General features: G+C 35.4%; 1 protein-coding gene and 1 long non-coding RNA gene across 5 annotated transcripts in view; one reads left to right on the plus strand and one right to left on the minus strand.

The window, feature by feature from the left end:
- The first annotated feature begins 263 nt into the window (after window positions 1-263).
- Window positions 264-18784, plus strand: part of BBS7 (Bardet-Biedl syndrome 7) — a 38644-nt gene continuing 20123 nt past the window's right edge. The window contains exons 1-10 of one of the 3 annotated variants that reach the window (XM_038564757.1): window positions 264-468; window positions 2680-2745; window positions 7074-7136; window positions 7979-8154; window positions 10661-10847; window positions 12850-12922; window positions 13310-13426; window positions 15236-15366; window positions 16840-16924; window positions 17687-17789. In XM_038564757.1, coding sequence (XP_038420685.1) covers window positions 433-468; window positions 2680-2745; window positions 7074-7136; window positions 7979-8154; window positions 10661-10847; window positions 12850-12922; window positions 13310-13426; window positions 15236-15366; window positions 16840-16924; window positions 17687-17789 — 1037 coding nt within the window. In that variant the 5' untranslated portion in view covers window positions 264-432. The remainder of the gene's footprint in view (window positions 469-2679; window positions 2746-7073; window positions 7137-7978; window positions 8155-10660; window positions 10848-12849; window positions 12923-13309; window positions 13427-15235; window positions 15367-16839; window positions 16925-17686; window positions 17790-18784) is intronic. The other 2 variants (XM_038564756.1, XM_038564758.1) reach the window with 2 other exon arrangements.
- Window positions 5486-18784, minus strand: part of LOC111091122 — a 32135-nt gene continuing 18836 nt past the window's right edge. For both annotated transcript variants that reach the window (XR_005373968.1, XR_005373967.1), the window contains one exon: window positions 5486-5702. This is a non-coding gene — a long non-coding RNA (uncharacterized LOC111091122). The remainder of the gene's footprint in view (window positions 5703-18784) is intronic.

Here is an 18784-nt window from a genome sequence, read left to right on the forward strand (position 1 = left end):
CACCAATAAAAAAAAAATTTTAAAAAAAAAAAAAAAAAAAAAAAAAGGAGTCTACACGGAGAACTTAGAGGTGCCGCCCTAGAGGGCGGTGGGGGTGGAGCCAATAGTGCGTCTCCAGTCTCCCGGGAAACCACCTTTCTCCGGTCTCCTGGATCGTTCCGCCGTTCCTCTCTGCCTCTGATTGGACGCAGGTTAAGTCGGTGGGCGGTCCTTCGGGAGAGGGGCGGGGCCCGCCTCTCGGGAACGTATTGACGTCACGCCGACGCCGCGGCCCTGACGCCACGCCCTCGCATCCCTCAGTGAGGCTGCTGAGGTTGTTCTTTCGGGGGGACGCGAGCGTCCGCTACCCCCTCCTCAGAGGCCTGGGGCTGGCAGCCTCTGTCACGGCTCCTGTGCCGGCTCGGCGCTGCGCAGCGCGTCGGTGCCACCGTCATGGATCTAAATTTAAATCGAGCGGATTATTTACAGGTAAACCTGAGGGGATAAGGCGGGAGCCGCGGGGGGTGATTCTGCCCTTGCGCCGAGTACGGTCGGGGCCGCCCAGAGCGGGCGTGGCGGCCTAGGTGCTGCGGGGCGGGGGGCTGCGCTCGCGAGTCCCGGTCCCCGGCAGCTCCTGCTGGTTCCTGAGGGTCCGCAGGGACGTGGAAAGGAGCGGCCCACGCCCCAGCGTCGCCGGCGCCTGCCCGCTTCTGAAGATGCCTAGAATGCATGACGTGATCCCGATGCCCCTCCGGGGGGGCCCGTCGCCTCGCGTCTGCGGCTCCCTGTGGGCCCCAACGTCCCGGAGCTCCGTCTCTACCCAGCCCCTTCTCCGGAGCGCCAGAGCTCGACCTCAACCAGCCAGGTCGTAAACGCGGCAACCGTTGATTGTGCCCGCAGTTTTGTTCTAAGAGCTTAACATGCTTTAATCTTCATAAACATTTCTCTTAGGAGGTGATGTTACGACATGGGGATCCAGGGACTCGGATAAAGCAACTGGCTTAACAGCAAAATAAAAGGATGGAGTTCCTATCTGAAGCAAAGTCTCTGACGCCGGAGCTGGTGCTCTCGGTTACACCATCCTGCCTCTCCTTATTTCAGCTCTGCATATTCTGTACCTCTTTTCCATCTCTTTTTTCCAGTAATCCTCTTTTGGCTAATTGTACAAAAGTTTGCCCGTCAGTTTGCCTGGAAGTTATGCTTCGTTACTTTCCACCTGAATCCCTTCCATGTTGAACTGGTCACCACTTTTTGCTACTGCTTTTGTCTCCTAAATATCTCTTGACTCTGTCCCATTTTTTCCATCTCCATCTCCAGTTCAGGTTCTCATCTTCTCTTTCTCCAAGAATTGAAATAGCTTCTTTTTTTTTTTTAAATAAAGATTTTAGGGGATCCCTGGGTGGCGCAGCGGTTTAGCGCCTGCCTTTGGCCCGGGGCGCGATCCTGGAGACCTGGGATCGAATCCCACGTCGGGCTCCCGGTGCATGGAGCCTGCTTCTCCCTCTGCCTATGTCTCTGCCTCTCTCTCTCTGTGTGTGTGACTATCATAAATAAATAAAAATTAATTTAAAAAAATAAAAAAATAAAGATTTTATTTATTCATCAGAGACACAGAGAGAGAGAGAGAGAGAGAGAGGCACAGACACAGGCAGAGGGAGAAACAGGCTCCGTGCATTGAACCCGACAGGGGACTGGATCCCAGGTCACCAGGATCACACCCTGGGCTGAAGGCGCGCTAAACCGCTTTGCTACCCCGGCTGCCCTGAAATAGCCTCTTGGTTGGGCTCCTAGCCTTCAGCTTCACCTCTCTCCAAGCCATCCTTAACATCACTTATTAGAGTGATGTTTCACAAATGCAAGTCAAAAGAAATACTTTAAACTTTAATACTACCCCTTAGAATAATGAATAAAATTGTAGTTATATACTCCCTAAATCCTTTCATGATTTATTGTTTTTTTCCAAGTTCTCTCACGTTGGCCCCATCCTTCCCACCTCTTATCCTAATGGTGCGCCAGTGATAATTCGTTGCTGAACATGCCATGCTGTTTTCATCTTCCGTAACTTTTGTGAAATAATTTGATCATCAAATTGGATGGTATTGCCATCAGCATGTTTGATATTTTAGCAAAAATCTTCTGTGTTGGATTATTAATAATTGTCATCTACTTCCAAAGATTTTTTAAATCACTTTACAACAACTATATGAAGTGTTTTTTTTTTTTTTTTAAGATTTTATTTATTCATGATAGACGTAGAGAGAGAGAGAGAGAGAGAGGCAGAGACACAGGCAGAGGGAGAAGCAGACTCCACGCCAGGAGCAGGCTCCACTCCAGGATCGCATCCCGGGCCAAAGGCAGGCGCCAAACCGCTGAGCCACCCAGGGATCCCTATATGAAGTTTTTTTTATGAAGTCTTCTAGAAATACTTGTTTGCTAAGTATTTTGCCACTAGTGTCACATTATTTTTGGCTTGACAACTTTTAGCTTGAATTTTACTATTTTGAGTGTCCTGTATTTTGACTTTTTGTGGCATATTGCATTAGAAAATAACTTCATCACTGACCATAATTATATCACTAATTGCAGTAAAAAATAAGACTCACTATGATCAGCATCTGCTGGTCCTTTTAATCTCTGATGTAATAATTTCAAGTTAGAATAACAGAAAACATTCACTAGGTGACTGGTGTATTTCCTTAGGTGGGAGTGACCTCTCAGAAGACTATGAAGCTACTTCCTGCCTCAAGGCATAAAGCTACACAAAAGGTACTGTAGAGGTACTGATTTCTCCCCATCTCTGTAGCTCTGATAGAGTAGAGGTTTATATTTCCTTATTGATAAGTTTCTCTTAAAAATACTAATGTTAAAATATAAAAAAATTTCTTTTAATTTGAACAGAGGTTGGAATACCAAAGGACATTTACAGACAGAAATTTACTTGGATGTTATAATTTTTATGTACAACCTGCAATAGATAAGCAAACATGTTGAAAAATATGTTCAATTTTCCTGTTAATAACTTACTCAGTATTTGTGTGTACCAGATTGTGTATATGAAAAAAGGAACATAAAGCACAATAGGATATAGAGAAAATACTTTTTAAGCTTTATTGTATTAATAAGTTATTGGGGTGCCTGGGTGGCTCAGTCAGTTAAGTGTCCAGCTCTTGGTTTTGGCACAGGTTTGATCTCAGGGTCCTGAGATTGGGCCTGCTGATGGGGTCTGCGTTCATTTCATAGTCTGCTTGTCCCTCTCTCTCTACAATACCCCCCACCACCACCACCACTCTACCTCATAAATAAAAATAAAATCTTTAAATAAAAGTAATTAAGTGCTTTGATTTTGAACTTTCTATTTAACTAATAATATTTTTATAGAAATATTGATCCTATGATTTCTATAAGCCAATTAAAATTTCTTAGTAGACTAGTAAGATATTTTAATAGCTGCAAAATAAATACAATATCCTGATATAATAACATTTTGTTAAGATAAATCATCAGATCTCTGTCATTTATTGTATTTGGTCTACTAGATCAGAATTTCTCAATTTTTTTGGTCTTGGGACCCTTTTACACTCTTAAATTATTGAGGATCCCAAACAACTTTTGTTTATTTGGTTTATATCTATCAATATTATTATATTAAGATTCAAACTGAGAAATGTCTAAAATATTTATTATTTTATCCTTTAAAACAACAGACCCATTACATTTACATAAATAACATTTTAATGAAAAATAACTGTTTCCAAAAATGAAAAGAGAATTGTGTTACACTTTTGCAAATCTCTAATCTGGCATAGGCAAAGACACCTGGCTTCTCATGTCTGTTTCCTACAGTCTATTGTGATAGAAGTATACAAAGAAAATCCAGCTCACACAGACATGCAGTTGAAAATAGGAGTTCTTTAAATAGCTTTCCGAGATAATTACGGCTCTTCATATATATGACACAGATGCTTGATAACTAGTAGTTTCTTAAACATTAGCTGCAATGTGGGATATGAAACCCCATTGATTAGCTTTTCATGGTACATTAAAAACCATGTGTACTTTGTTTTGTCTTTGTTTTTGTTTTTTGGGGTTTTTTGTTTGTTTATAGATTTTATTTATTCATGAGAGACACACAGAGAGAGGCAGAGACATAGGTAGAGGGAGAAGTAGTCTCCCCACTCCTCACTGGGAGCCCCATTTGGGACCAGATGCAAAGACCCCTGGATCATAACCTGAGCCAAAGGCAGATGCTCAACCACTGAGTAACCCAGGTGCCCCAAATCCATTTGTACTTTGAATGGATCTTTTACTCATGCATAGTTTTATAGTATCTTGAAATGGTCATTTGAGATTATTGGTTCATTCAGTTATGCAGATCTCCTAAATGTTGAGTGTTCAAATGTTGATTGTTCCAGGTATTATTATAGAATATCAAACAGATCACATTTGTTGATATCACTACTGATTTCATCAGAAAAGTTATTAAATGTGGAGTAGCTGTCAAGGTCACAGTAGGAGTAGATACAAGTCTTCCAAAGTACTTATTTTCACCTGAAAGCTCAAATTTTATCATTGGGAGCAAATACTGTCAATTATTTTCCTTTAAAATGAAAAGCTCAGGGGATCCCTGGGTGGCGCAGTGGTTTGGTGCCTGCCTTTGGCCCCGGGCGCGATCCTGGAGACCCGGGATCGAGTCCCACGCAGGCTCCCGGTGCATGGAGCCTGCTTCTCCCTCTGCCTATGTCTCTGCCTCTCTCTCTCTCTCTGTGTGACTATCATAAATTTAAAAAAATAAATAAATAAATAAAATGAAAAGCTCAGTTCTTTCAGTTTTTTGAGTTTTTTTATTTTAATGTCTACAAATACCCAAATGTTAATAGCAATTTGTTATTAACTGTTGATAGTTGCCAGTTGTTCTTTCATTTCTAAAATAGTGTTTCTTGGGGTGCCTACGTGGTGCAGTCGGTTAAGTGTCTGACTTGGTTTCAACTCAGGTCTGATATCAGGGTTTTGAGATCCAGCCCATATCCAACTCAGTGCTCAGGGTGGAGTCAGCTTGAGTTTCTCTCTCCTTCTGCTGGTCCCCTCCTGCTCATTCTCTCTCTGTCCCTAAAATTAAATAAATCTTAAAAAAAAAAATGTTTCTTGAAAAATGAGTAGTTCAGCTTGAAATGAAACAGTTCTATAAGTGCTTTTTGGTATGCAGCAAGTGTTTTATACATCTTCTTTCTTTTTCTTTTTCTTTTTCTTTTTCTTTTTCTTTTTCTTTTTCTTTTTCTTCTTTTTCTCTTTTCCAATCATTTTAAAGGGGGAGCTGCAGAAAGAGTCTTAAGGAGACTCCACACTCCCAATGTGGGGCTAGATCTCAGGACCCTGAGATCATGATCTGAGCCTAAATCAAGAGTCTGGTGGACATTGAACCAACTGCACCACCCAGACACCCCAATTTTATACATATTTTCTATTTTCTCACACTAAATACTAAAAAGACACGACTCAGGGGCCAAAATTTAACAAGAATAATACTTTTTATTGCTTCATCAAGAACATTTTATTGCTTCATCAAGAACATTCTTACATGAAGTTGGATTTTTTTTTTCCTTACTCTCAAGTGGTGATAAAGATTACAGTGACCACTGGTATGGTTTGTTGCCATTGTTTTGGTTCTTGCCAGACACTACCAACTTTATCCACCATTGCTTTTGTACCATCTTGTAAATATCAACCTATAGAAAAAGGAAAACAAAGACTTACTTAGAGAAATAGTTTTCACTTGCCAGATACCCTATAAAGTTCTTGTTGACCCCAGGAGTTAAGGAATCACACTTTGGGAAACCCTGTAATACATAATTGTTTTACAAATTATTAGAGTAGTGCAGTGTTAAAAAAAATTCAAAACCTTAGCTATTCTTATGTATTTTTTCATCTGAATAGAAATCTGCCAATACCAAAATTCTTTTTTAAAAATATTTTATTTATTTATTTATGATAGACAGAGAGAGAGAAAGAGTCAGAGACACAGGCAGAGGGAGAAGCAGGCTCCATGCAGGGAGCCCGATGTGGGACTTGATCCCGGGACACCAGGATCACGCCCTGGGCTGAAGGCAGGTGCTTAAACCGCTGAGCCACCCAGGCTGCCACAATACCAAAATTCTATAACTGAAAGCGTGTGCATAATTATTTGTAAATGTTCATTGTTCTGGGGAAAAAGTCCATAGCTTTCATCAAATGCACAAAAGGGTTTGTGATCCCCCAACCCCAAAGTTAAGAATCAAGGGCCTAAGAATCTGCTCTATGCAACATCAACTTTTTCATATTTGAGGCTTATTGTATGTCCTAATACATGGTTACCTTTCTAATGTTTTCTGTGTGCTTGAAAAGAACATTTATAATTTAATTCCTAGGACAAGTGATTACTTATTTATGCATGTGTTTACACACATACACTATATGTATGTGCATGCAAGTATACATATGTGTATATATTTTAAATCAAAGGTAATTGTTTTTTAATCTATATCCTTATCTTTGCTTGATTATCAGTTCCTGAGAAAGAAGTGGTGAAATCTCCCTCTATATTTATTTCAAAATAATCCATTGTTTACATGTTGATAATTATTGAAGCTGAGTGATGGATACATGGAAATTCATTATAATATTCTGTCTACTTTTGTATATGTTAAAATTTTTCTATTAACAAAGGTTTTAAAAATATCAAAACGGTAAGTCACAACTTTAATTGATAATCTGTTTTGAAAGATAATTTTAACATGTTCTTATGCTCCAGTTGAGAAAAAAAGAAAATTACCTCCCTGCCATTTCTTTCTCTGTTCTCTTGTTCTGTTTACATTGTAGGAACAAAATATATGGTCAGCAAAAAAAAAAAATATGGTCAGCTACTTCCATAATGACTCTCCATACCACCAATTTGCCCTTTTCTTATAATTTCTTATAGTAGTAATTTTTATGGGAGTTACTTTCCTAGATTTTCTGATCTCTACATTTAAAGTCATAATTTATATATTGAGAATTGTGTTTCCCCCATATAAGTTAATAGGACATAATAATAATTTTAGATTCTCTTCAATCTCTTGTAGGTCGTTATTGGAGATCATGATGGGGTAGTTATGTGCTTTGGCATGAAAAAAGGAGAAGCAGTGGTATGTATAACTTTTTTTTAGGAGAAAAAAATGATTTTCTAAAGAGAAACACACTACTTATTGAATACTTTTAGTTTAAAATTGTCCGAAAAATGCATTGTAAGGGAAGTAGTTACATGAAGTATTGCTATAGGCAACACAGGAGTCATGTGCTAGATAGCTGTAAAACACCTTTGACAGCCTAGGGGTGATGTAAGTTTCTGTGCTGTGTAACTGATTACTTCAAATTTTGGTGTTTAAAACAACACACATTTATTATCTCAGTTTCTACGGATCAGGATTCGGAGCTCAGTGTCTCACATGGCTACAGTGCCAGGCTCTATTCCTTTCTGGAGTTGGAGTCCTAATCCAAGCTAAAATAACAGGATTCAGATTCTTGCTTTTGTAGGACACAGGTCCCCACTTTATTGCTGTCTGTAAGCCAGAGCCTGTTCTCAGCATCTTGAGGTTCCCACAATTCCTTGCCCTGTGGTTTTCTCACAAGCTCTCCCCTAACATGGTGACCTACTTCTTCAGGCCAGCAAGAAAATCTTCTCTTAAATAATTTAGGATACGTGTTTTTAATAAGGTTTAACCATACTGATACCACTGCTTAATGAACTGTACTTATAGATGCAGGAGTTTAGATTTTAATGATGTGGCTGATGTATGTGTGGCAATAAATGCTCTAAATTTGGAAGATATTTAGCCAGAAACCTTGAAGACTTACTGAAGTAAATATATTTGTATCTAAAGATGTTTCTATAGAACTATAATATTTTTTCTGTTTGAAATCACAGCATCTTTTACAGTAAAGGAAAATGGTTACAGTAACTTAATTTTTTCTCCAATGATTTTTGCAGGCAGTGTTCAAGACCTTACCAGGGCAGAAGATTGCAAGATTGGAGCTAGGAGGGGTTCTTAACACACCCCAGGAGAAAATTTTTATTGCTGCAGGATCTGAGATTAGAGGCTTTACAAAGAGAGGAAAACAGTTCCTCTCTTTTGAAACCAACCTCACTGAAAGCATAAAAGCTATGTATGTTTATCCTTTTTTATTTTTACATATCCATTTACAATATTTTGGATAGCTGACAAGCATCAGATGGAGTATCATATCCTAATAGGTTTCCTGGGAAATAAAATTGACTAAAGGTACCTTATTAGTCAGAAGTTTATTAACATAGAATCAGTACAAAATCAGTTGGTTGTTGAAATGTTTTTTTCTTAAGACCCTTATGGTATTTACACATTCATTTATTGACTGATTGGTTCAGTTGATTCATGAACAAAGTGTAAAAGATAAAAGTAAAAGAAATCTAGAGATATTTAGGTTTCTGTTTCTTTGCTGTCTCTGGTCATTTTGGTTGTGAGGTAGTATCATTTGTTTAAAAACTGGCTGTCAAAGTTGGTAACTACAAATAGGATATAATTTCAGGTAAGTCAGGTAAGACCCTAAATAAAAAAAAAATGACTCCCTTAATGGCTTCCTGATATATGAGATTTTGCAAGTAAAATTTTAATTTTTTTAAGTCATGCGGAGACTGGAAAGGATTTTAAGGTTTTTCTAATCCACTGTCCTCAAACCTACCACTTAGGAGAATACCTTGGAAACATAAGAGATTTCTTGTCTTACTTATACCTGCAGAATCAGAATTATTAGGAGTGGTTAAAAGAGAAATGTTCACTTGACTGTGATGCAGTCAAGTTGTCTAAGCAACCAGACCTTGGTTTGAAAACTACTAATTTATAGAGTTTTGTGTGATACACAGCTGTCCTGTATAATTCTATATAATGCACATTACAAATCCAGTATCCAGGCTGTAAGACTGTTTTGGTGATATTAGATAAAAATTATACAATGGCAATTGGGAGTGAGTTCAGTGGTTTAGTAAGAATGTATTATTTTTGAAATGGACAATTATAATTGTGAAATACTAAAAATCAAAGTAATAAATTAGTAATTTGCATAACTCCACATTCGGAAAAGTATGTGGACAGATGTTTGAGAAGGATCAGGAGTTTCCCAGCCAATAGTCTCTTTTGCTAGTTTCTTAAATGTTTTTACTGGAGTGGCAGAGGTAGGAGGGAGGGGATCTTTACTCAATTTTCAAAAATTTATTGTCTGAATTTCCAGATTTTTAAGGGTGCACAGGAAATCAAGGTTATAACTTGAAAATATTCAATAAGAAACTAAGCATGTACAAAGTTAGTTACCACTAACACATCTTTCCCTGCTTAATGCTTCCATCCTCTCCACTCTTGTCAACAACAGTGATTCCAATTATTACTTTGGAAAATGTGTAACTGCAATATAATTGCAAATGTAATGCAGATGGCTTTCAAGATGAAACTTCAAATCTTGAAAAAGATAGAATTTCATTAGATTAATAAAAATGATATTAAGAGGACTACTGAAATAATATCCAGAGCCTCAAAGTGAGGCTACTTAAGCAATAATTGAAGAAGAGAAAGTCAGTAAAGCTCATAATAGCATTGGAAATAATTTTAGTACCAAAAATTTTTAAGTAGACTTTAGAATGGTGGAGAAATAGATGAAACCTTCAAATTACTTTCTTTATGCTTATGTGGTTTTAGCAACTTAGAAATGAAAGGTAATACACTAGTATATAATTTTTGTCAAATTTCAACTCCCTCAGTGGAAACTGGATTCAATATAAGAATTAGAACATAGTTATGATTATTGCCTAAGTTTTGTTCAGTGTAATTTGAAGTGCATTTGTCTTCATTCCCTTTTTCAGGATAAAATTCTAATGAATTTTTCTCCCACTGTTTATCATTTAAAGTAGATTTGCTTCTAATAGCCTTTCCGGACAATTTCATGTAGTAGTAAGAAAGCTAACTCTAGAGCTAAAAGCTACCTGAGCTGCAATCTACTCTACTACTAGTTGTGTGCCATTAGGCAGGTTACTTGACATTTTAGTGTTCTCTGTAAAAAGGGATAATAATGGTCCCTAGTTGACAGAATTATGAAGATTAAGCTAATACATGTAATACATGTAAATCCATTAGGACAGTGCTTGGCACATAGTGCACATTCAGAAAAAGTTGCTTTTTGACATTTTGTTTTTCAAGAATAAATCAAGTGGTTTTATTTATTTTTTTATATAAATTTATTTTTTATTGGTTTTCAATTTTCCAACATCTAGAATAACACCCAGTGCTCTTCCCATCAAGTGCCCCTCTCAGTACCCATCACCCAGTCACCCCCACCCCCGGTTTTTTGACATATTAATTGTCTTCAGATACAGACAATTATCATGGTCTTTGTTTTCAGTTTTACAGAGCATAATTTTTGAGATGCCTAAGGACTTAAGATCCTAATTTTCAGCTTTTTAAAATCCGTGTTATATCAAAAGGCTACAAATTAAGTGGGGGAAATGAGGGGAAAAAACTATTCTTTAAGTCTGTGATAAAATGATAGGAATTAAGTAAACTTTTGTTTTCATCTCAAAAGAATTCAGGAATTTCCTATATTTCTTTTTGGAAATATGGATGTTTTAAATTACTTTTAATGTTCTCAGGTATATATCTGGCTCAGACCTCTTTCTCAGTGCAAGTTACATCTATAACCATTATTGTGATTGCAAAGACCAACATTATTACCTTTCTGGGGACAAAATCAATGATGTCATCTGCCTTCCAGTGGAAAGATTACCTCGTATTACACCGATATTGGCCTGCCAGGACAGAGTGCTCAGAGTTTTACAGGTTTCTGTTATTTGCATTTTTATAGTTTTTCATAATTTATGTAAATGAATATAGCTGAACAATGTGTACTTGAGATAGATTACTTACTACCGCTTTAAATGTCCTACTTAAAATTATATTTGTAAAAAATACTTTTTAATTGGTAAGCTAATTTTTTTTTTTTTTTAGCTTGAGACAAATGTATTGAGAATTTTGGCAAATTTTTAGAGAGGCATATTTGGGAAAAAGGATGCTTTTCTGTCCCCATGCATAATTTCTGAGTTAGTTCAGTCAGAATGGAGTCTTTGCTACAAAGGACACTTCTCACCTTTTTTTTTTTTTTTTTTTTCTTTCTTTCTTCTTCCATTACTCTTTCCTCTCCCCAAAATCAAACTAATGGAGAAAATTGGTTTGGGGAGAGGATGTTAGGTTTTAACAAAGAAGGGATAGTTGTGATCAGAGTTGTATCATTTGCACTTATTCCACATTAATGACAGTTCTGGAACAGAATAAGCACTCAGTAAATATTAGAGAAGTAAATGAATGATAGAGGGAAAAATTTTATCATCCTTACATTTCTATTAAAAACATGATTGTTTAAAACAACTGCATAAGACATTGTTATTAGTAATAATAGTTACAACTATGTCTTCTCAAAAGTGACTTTCAGTAAAATACACATACATACACATGCCAGGATCCATAAAATAAAGTTTATGCAAATAAACTACACATGCAAATAATCTAGAACGGATAGATTATTTGGGTCAGAAAGTTGGACTAATATTGGTACAGTTGAACAAAACATCTACCACTTTATTCTTTGCCATCACTAACTTTCTCACTCTGGAATTTCATAACTAGATGGCCATTTCTTGACATCAGTTCTTTAAATGGAAGGGAAAATCCAGTAATTCTGTGAGGTTTTTTTTTTTTTTTTCTATGGGAAAACAAAGTTGACATTCAAGGTTCATTCTAGGGGCCTGAATAATTAGTTTCTTCCATTGTCTGTACTCCCAAATATGAGTTGTCTGAATAAGGCTTTTAACAGGAACTGGGTAATATTCAATTAGGAATTAGTCTGGCTGATTCTAGGATTCTGCTTTGTTTAACAAGAAGAGATGGATGTGCTTACTGTAAAATTTAAAAAAAAATCACTAAGGATTTGTGGGAACTTAAAACTTTGCCTTGCTAGTCACATATTCCTACTCTCCATCGACTCCCCATTTGTAAGCAATCATTACCCCAGAGGTAGCCTTTTTAAAAAGTTTTTATGTGTATTTTTTGTGTTTATATAGTTGATATGTATGAATTTTCAGGTGTAATTTTAAATAAAAAAATAAAGTATGACTTTAACATGTTCTATATAAATTTAATTTTTTAAGAAAAATATCATTCCATATTTACTATAATTTCATGGGTTTCTTTGTTGAATGATCTATCGTGGATATTTTTTCCACTTGAGTATGAGTACTTCTACCTCATTCTTTAGCAGCTTCACAAATTATGTATACTAAATGAAAATATTACAAGTGGCAAAATTTTTAAAAAGACAAATAAATGGGCGTAATTTGTTTTCCTGTCTAAATAACTGGCTCTCATTGGAGTTGGTCTTGGAAATATCCAAATGCAGGACCAACCTTCTCCTTTAGGAAGTAACTTTGGATCTGTTTAAATGTTTGAATGTGTTCTAAGTTAAACTGGACAAAAGAAACAACTTGTTCCAGGAAAGCTTTGATAGTAAAATTTACCAGTGTTAAGTTTTCAGGCAAAGTATTTAAAATGAAAATTATTTGAAGTGTAGAATATTATATGTATTTCTTCTTGATCTTTACATTTTATATGTATTTTAAAACGAGTTAACATACACAAAATAGCTAACAAATTCAAGTTAATCACAATCTAACTTTTTCTGGCAGTTTTTATTCTACAGTTCTTTATATGAATATTGATGTTTATCTATTAGTGTCAATGTTTTAAATTTGTATTCTGTTTCAGTTTTAAAATACTTGTTCTCCTTCAGGGGTCTGATGTGATGTATGAAACTGAAGTGCCTGGCCCACCTACTGTCTTAGCACTACATAACGGAAATGGCGGTAATGATAATCAAGGGAGTGTATTGTGTTAGGTCTAGATATTTCAGGTTTAATCATTTAACTATAAATAAAGTGAATGAAAATAGGAATTGTAGAAAGAGCATGAACTAGAATTAAGACAGTTTTCGGGTAACTTGCCAGTAACTAACAGTAATGAATTATTGAACTTTAATTTTCAGTTTCCTCATCTTAAAATTAGATGATGAGGAAGGGTCTTATCCCTTATATTTATAAAATTCTGTGACTATGTAACCAACTTCCAAATTAAGTGTCTGACTTTTTATATTTTTTAAATGAGATTTTTATGTGATATTAAAAAAAATTTCAGCTATAAAGAGATTATGAGTCATGGAATAAATATAATATGTTGACTTTAATTATAATCAGGAGACTCTGGAGAAGAACTTTTGTTTGGAACATCAGATGGAAAACTTGGGCTTATTCAGATCACTACCTCCAAACCAATACACAAGTGGGAAATTCAAAATGAGAAAAAGCGGGGAGGTAGGTTCGTGATATAGATTCTGAAATTTCATTGATTATTAAATACCTAAATTATATAGTTCATTCTGTTTAATTTTTCATAGTACGTAGTAGACTTAGTAATTCACAAAGCCACCTTATTATTTATTTATCAGGTCTGTCATATTTTGGCATAATCTTTAATTAAGAAATGCTAATAGTAATTTAGGATAGATAGGCTTTTATGGGCTATTGTCCATCTATAACATCATTCTGTGGTCGAATCCATTATTCACTGTTTGGTGTAGGATATTCATTGGAATTTGAGAGTATTCGATATGAAGCAAGGAGAAAGTCCGACAGGTCTTTTCTGTTCAACGGGAATATTTGTTTCCTAAGGAATTTATAACTTTCTGAGGGAATTTATATCTGACTTAGAAGTTAGTAAGATGGCTATTTATAGGTATGGTAATTCTGTTCAGGAAAGCCTGGGTGGCTCAGTGGTTGAGCGCCTGCCTTTGGCCCAGGACTTGATCCTGGAGTCCCAGGATCTAGTTCCACATCGGGCTCCCTGTATGGAGCCTGCTTCTCCCTCTGCCTCTCTCTCTCTCTCTTTCTCTCTCATGAATAAATAAAGTCTTTTTAAAAAAGTAATTCTATTCATTTATTCCTTCAACAAGCACTTATTAGGAGAGACAGAGAATAAAGAAATAAATAAATAAGATAGCTTCATCCAGTCACCTGAAAGAAATATCAGCGGGTGATGTATTAGTGGTGGGTGAAGGAAGAAGACTATATTTAGACTGTGTGGTAATGGAAGGCATCTTTTAAGAGGTAAAATTTGAGCTGAGATCTGATTGATAAGAAAAAGAGTAGTAATATAAAAATTTGAGGCGAAATTATGTTCCAGGAAGAGGAAAAAAAAATCAAGACTTGAGGCAGAGGTAAACTTAATTCATGTGAAGAACAGAGGGAAGACTAGTGTGGCTAAATGCATTAGCATGGCAAGCAAAGAAGTCAGGGAAGTAGCATAGAGCCAAATCATGTAGATCCTTGTGGGCCTTGGGGAAGGGTTTGAATTTTAATCTAAGTGCAGTGGGAAGTCCTTGGAGAATTATAAGTGGGAGTATGACATGACCTAATCTACCAAAACAAAACAAAAAAACCTACCAGGGAGAATGGATCTGGGGGGAGGCTTCAAAATTGGAAGCATGGAGATCAGTTAGGAAGTCATCGTTATAGTTGTTATAATTTATTTTAGTCTAGGCTAGAGATATAAGCCACCTGGGCTAGGCTGATGGTAGTTGGAAATGGAAAGGAGGCAATTTCAGTATATGTTTTAGAGAGAGAGCCGATAAGATTTGCTAAGGGATTTGGTGTGGACAGTGAGAAAATAGAAGAATCAAAGAAATGGTCTAGATTTTTGGCCTGAGGAACTAGGTGATACCTTACTGAGATGAAGAAAATTGGGGAAGAAGCACTGAAAGGGTGTGAAAAAGGTGAATGAAGAGTTTTCATTGGGGCATGGAAATTTTGAGATGCAAATGTATGTCTCAAAGAAAATGCTGAATGGAGACTTGGCTACATGAGTCTGAAGCTCTGAGGAGAGGCCAGAGCTGTGGAGATATAAACTTATGATCCATTTCTATTTAGATTATATTTAAAGTCTTAGAAATAGATGAATGTGGATGGAAAAGAGGACACCTGATAGTGCTCCCAGTTTTTTTGTTTTGTTTTGTTTTTTTCCCATTCTGATTTGGTATATACATTTTTTTCATTCTTTACTTAGTATATACTTGACATAATGTTAGTTTTATTAATAACTTGTCACCTCTATCATCTTTTTTAAAGGTATTTTGTGTGTTGATAGCTTTGACATTGTGGGTGATGGGGTTAAAGATTTACTTGTTGGGAGAGATGATGGAATGGTGGAAGTATACAGTTTTGACAATGCAAATGAGCCTGTTCTACGTTTTGATCAGGTCAGTTCATTAAAAAAAGACTAAATACACTTGTTCATCAAATAATTAGAGATGACTAGGATGGTTTGGGTTTTATTAAATATATTAAAATCTTGTGTTTGGCTTAGAATAGTGTACCTTTGATATTATTAAAATCTCTAGACCACTCATGTGTTTGAATAATAGACTACTGTCTTCCAGCTACATAATAAATTACTGCTTCATTTGGTTTCTAAATATTGTATTTTGAAGTATTAAATATTTGCATTAGTTTTATAATGCATAGTAGAGTACAGGAGTAACATATGTTTGGTAACATAAGCAAAACTGTTGTTTGAAAATAATAATGTTTTAGGAGTAAACTCATATTGTTAGGACAATGTCAAAATATCCTTAAGCATAGAGAGAAAAGTTGCAATTTCACTTTTAGGCATCCAAGAGTTTACTATATGAGAAGAATTACTAGTTAAGAGTAATTTTAGTTCACAAATTTTGAATGTAGTTAACCTTGCTTATCCTAAAATAGAGAGTTACATGGGGAATCATTCTGGTGTAAATGTCATCTTTCATTTTCATGAAGTGGTATTTGCCAGTCCAGGGTGTCCCATTTTGCCTCAGGCGGGATTCATTGAGGCATTTTTAAAAAACAGAAACAACAAAACTACAACTCAGTAACAATTTTCCCTAATTTCTCTACTAGTGCTACCTTTCAGTTCCAGCTTTAACTGCACATCAGCAAATATAGATGTTTTGATGTATAGAGAAAGTATATTACATAGATAATATGGGAATAAAAATTCCCTAAAGGCTTCATATCATCTTCTTAATTCATTTACAAAACTATTTGGAAAAAACACATGAGAGGTGGTATATGGGATTCAGGTAATAGGCTAAACATATTGGGAGTTTTTCTTATGTAATTTTTTTAAAAAACTTCTTTCTTGGGGTGCCTAGGTGGCACAGTTGGTTGAGCATCTGATTTGGTTTCCTCTCAGGTCATGGGATTGAGCCCCACATCAGGCTCTGCACTCAGGAGTCTGCTTAAGTTTTTCTCTCCCTCTCCCTTTGCCCTCTCCCTCCCTATGCTATACCCATGTGGACTCATTCTTTCTAAAATAAATAAATACATCTTTAAAAACAGAAAGCAAAAATTTCTTTCTTTATATAAATAAAGGATTTTTGCTCATTAGGTGACATATAAATAAATGATTTTTGCTTATTAGGTGACTGCTGTGGCTAAGTACAACACACAAATATATGAGTCATTTCTAATCTTCTTTCTCCAAACTTGAAAGCACTGGGATTTTCTGCCATTTGTGCAGGATTTTTGCCTTCCAACCTCAGTGTTTCCACATGATAAATACTCAGTAAATGTATGTTGAATGTCTGGAGATGGGAAAATAAGTTTTATGACTTATTTTATATGTCTGACAACTTTTTATTTACAGTTATTTACAGGTACTAATGAACTGCTTGATCTTAAATTTATTTTAGATGTTGTCTGAAAGTGTCACATCTATCCAGGGTGGTTGTATAGGGAAAGATGGCTATGATGAAATTGTGGTATCCACATATTCAGGTAAGGTAAACAGTAATAGGTAAAGAAAGAATCAATAAGAAAATAGAAATTTAATACATTATTTTTGATGACTACTTTTTAAAAAAAGTGTCATTAGTAAATCAGTCTTACCAACAGCATTCAAACCTTTCTTTATTGGTTAAAAAATAAGGAGGTAAGGAATGGGTGTATTGATTTATTGATTTATAAAATATTTATAAAAAAGTTAATATTTGAATAATACTTAATTGAGAGTACTTAGCATCCTCTAGTATCTTTGAAAATTAAATGATAGTCTTTGGTTAAAAATAAGTATTTACTGAAATTATTTTATGTTTTCTTATTGTATACATTTCTTATAAAAATTTCCTTGGTTTTGAGTTGGTCATTTTTATATTTTCAAAATAGCCAATGGGAGAATTTAACTTTCCATGAAAATGAATTTTAAAAGACTGTTTTAATTCATCAGGTATTTGCTAGAATGTTTTGACTTTTTCCATACTTGAAAACTAACATTATAAGATTTCCTTAATCATAGTATTATACTACTTCAGGCAAAATAACTAGTATCTCAAAATACTTGTTATTTTTTTTTTTTTTATCATTTGAATATTTTCCAGCTTGATTTCTGTTGTTCTTCATTTTGTTTTGTTTTGTTTTTTGGGGAATAAGTCCTAGGACTAAATGAGTTTGCTCTTCGTGGACAAAGATATATATACGTTAGGGTTTTTTTAAACACCTAGCAGCACTTAATGGTGCATGATTATAATTTCATCTCTACAGGCTGGGTTACAGGTCTGACAACAGAGCCTATACATAAGGAAAGTGGGCCAGGAGAGGAACTAAAAATTAATCAGGAGATGCAGAATAAAATTTCTTCTTTAAGGTAATTTTGGATTTTTTTGTTGCCTTTTTTTTTCACTTCATGAAGTACATGTTTGTTTGTTTTTTTAATTACTAATAGATGCAGAATATTGTGCTCACTTTGGCAGCACATATACTAATAGATGCAGAATATTTTATTGGAAGGAATTATACCTTAATCCATTTATCACCTTTTTAAATGAAAGTTTATCAGTTTGAGAAAATTAGCAGTGAGTGCTAATTAATATTTTAAAGTTAGAAATATACTTTTATATGCCTTATTCTATATTAACTTTTTCTTATATCAAAAATTGTATTTTTTCACTCGTTTAGTTATAGATAGTGGTAATGTTTTGTTTTTTTCACAGGCATTAGAAAGAAACCAACACAGATGGCTGTATTCCTCATTAATTGTAATGTTTACTGCTCCTATGGACAGACCAGATTTCTTACTGAAAATGAGTAATGTTGATTCCTTTAGACACAGGGATTGCTTCTGTGGCCTATTTAATTTGACAAGTCCTATGAAAAGGGACCCCAGACTCAAGTAAAATTACTTCATATAATGAAGAAGTGGGAATTGCCGAAACTTTAATAACTACTCTCCCTACTTCAACTCTTACCAACCTCTTGGGGCAGTGAGGGCCGATCTTTTTTTGGTGGTAGTTAAGGGCTACAGAAGTTTTTAAGGCAGCAAAATGCCATAAGTACTGATTCACTAAAGCCACACAAGTTTACCACAAGCCAGTTTAGCAAAGCCACCTGGAAAGCAAGCTCCAATATTTGTACAAGAAAACCAAGTAGAGTTAATGTCTACTATTTCACATTCTCAGTATGAGACCATAAACCATCTGTTTATAGCCCAGTCTATCCCTCCTGATTCCAGCGGAATATTGAATGAGAAGCTTATATCTGTTTTGTTTATTCAGCACTTGCAATATAGGTACATATGGAGCACTCAGTAGATATTGCTTGGACAAATAAATCTTTTCCTTTGTTTATTGCACAAATCTCTTC

The sequence above is a fragment of the Canis lupus genome, chromosome 19 (genome assembly GCF_011100685.1).
Source record: "Canis lupus familiaris isolate Mischka breed German Shepherd chromosome 19, alternate assembly UU_Cfam_GSD_1.0, whole genome shotgun sequence".
NCBI classification, from domain to species: domain Eukaryota; kingdom Metazoa; phylum Chordata; class Mammalia; order Carnivora; family Canidae; genus Canis; species Canis lupus.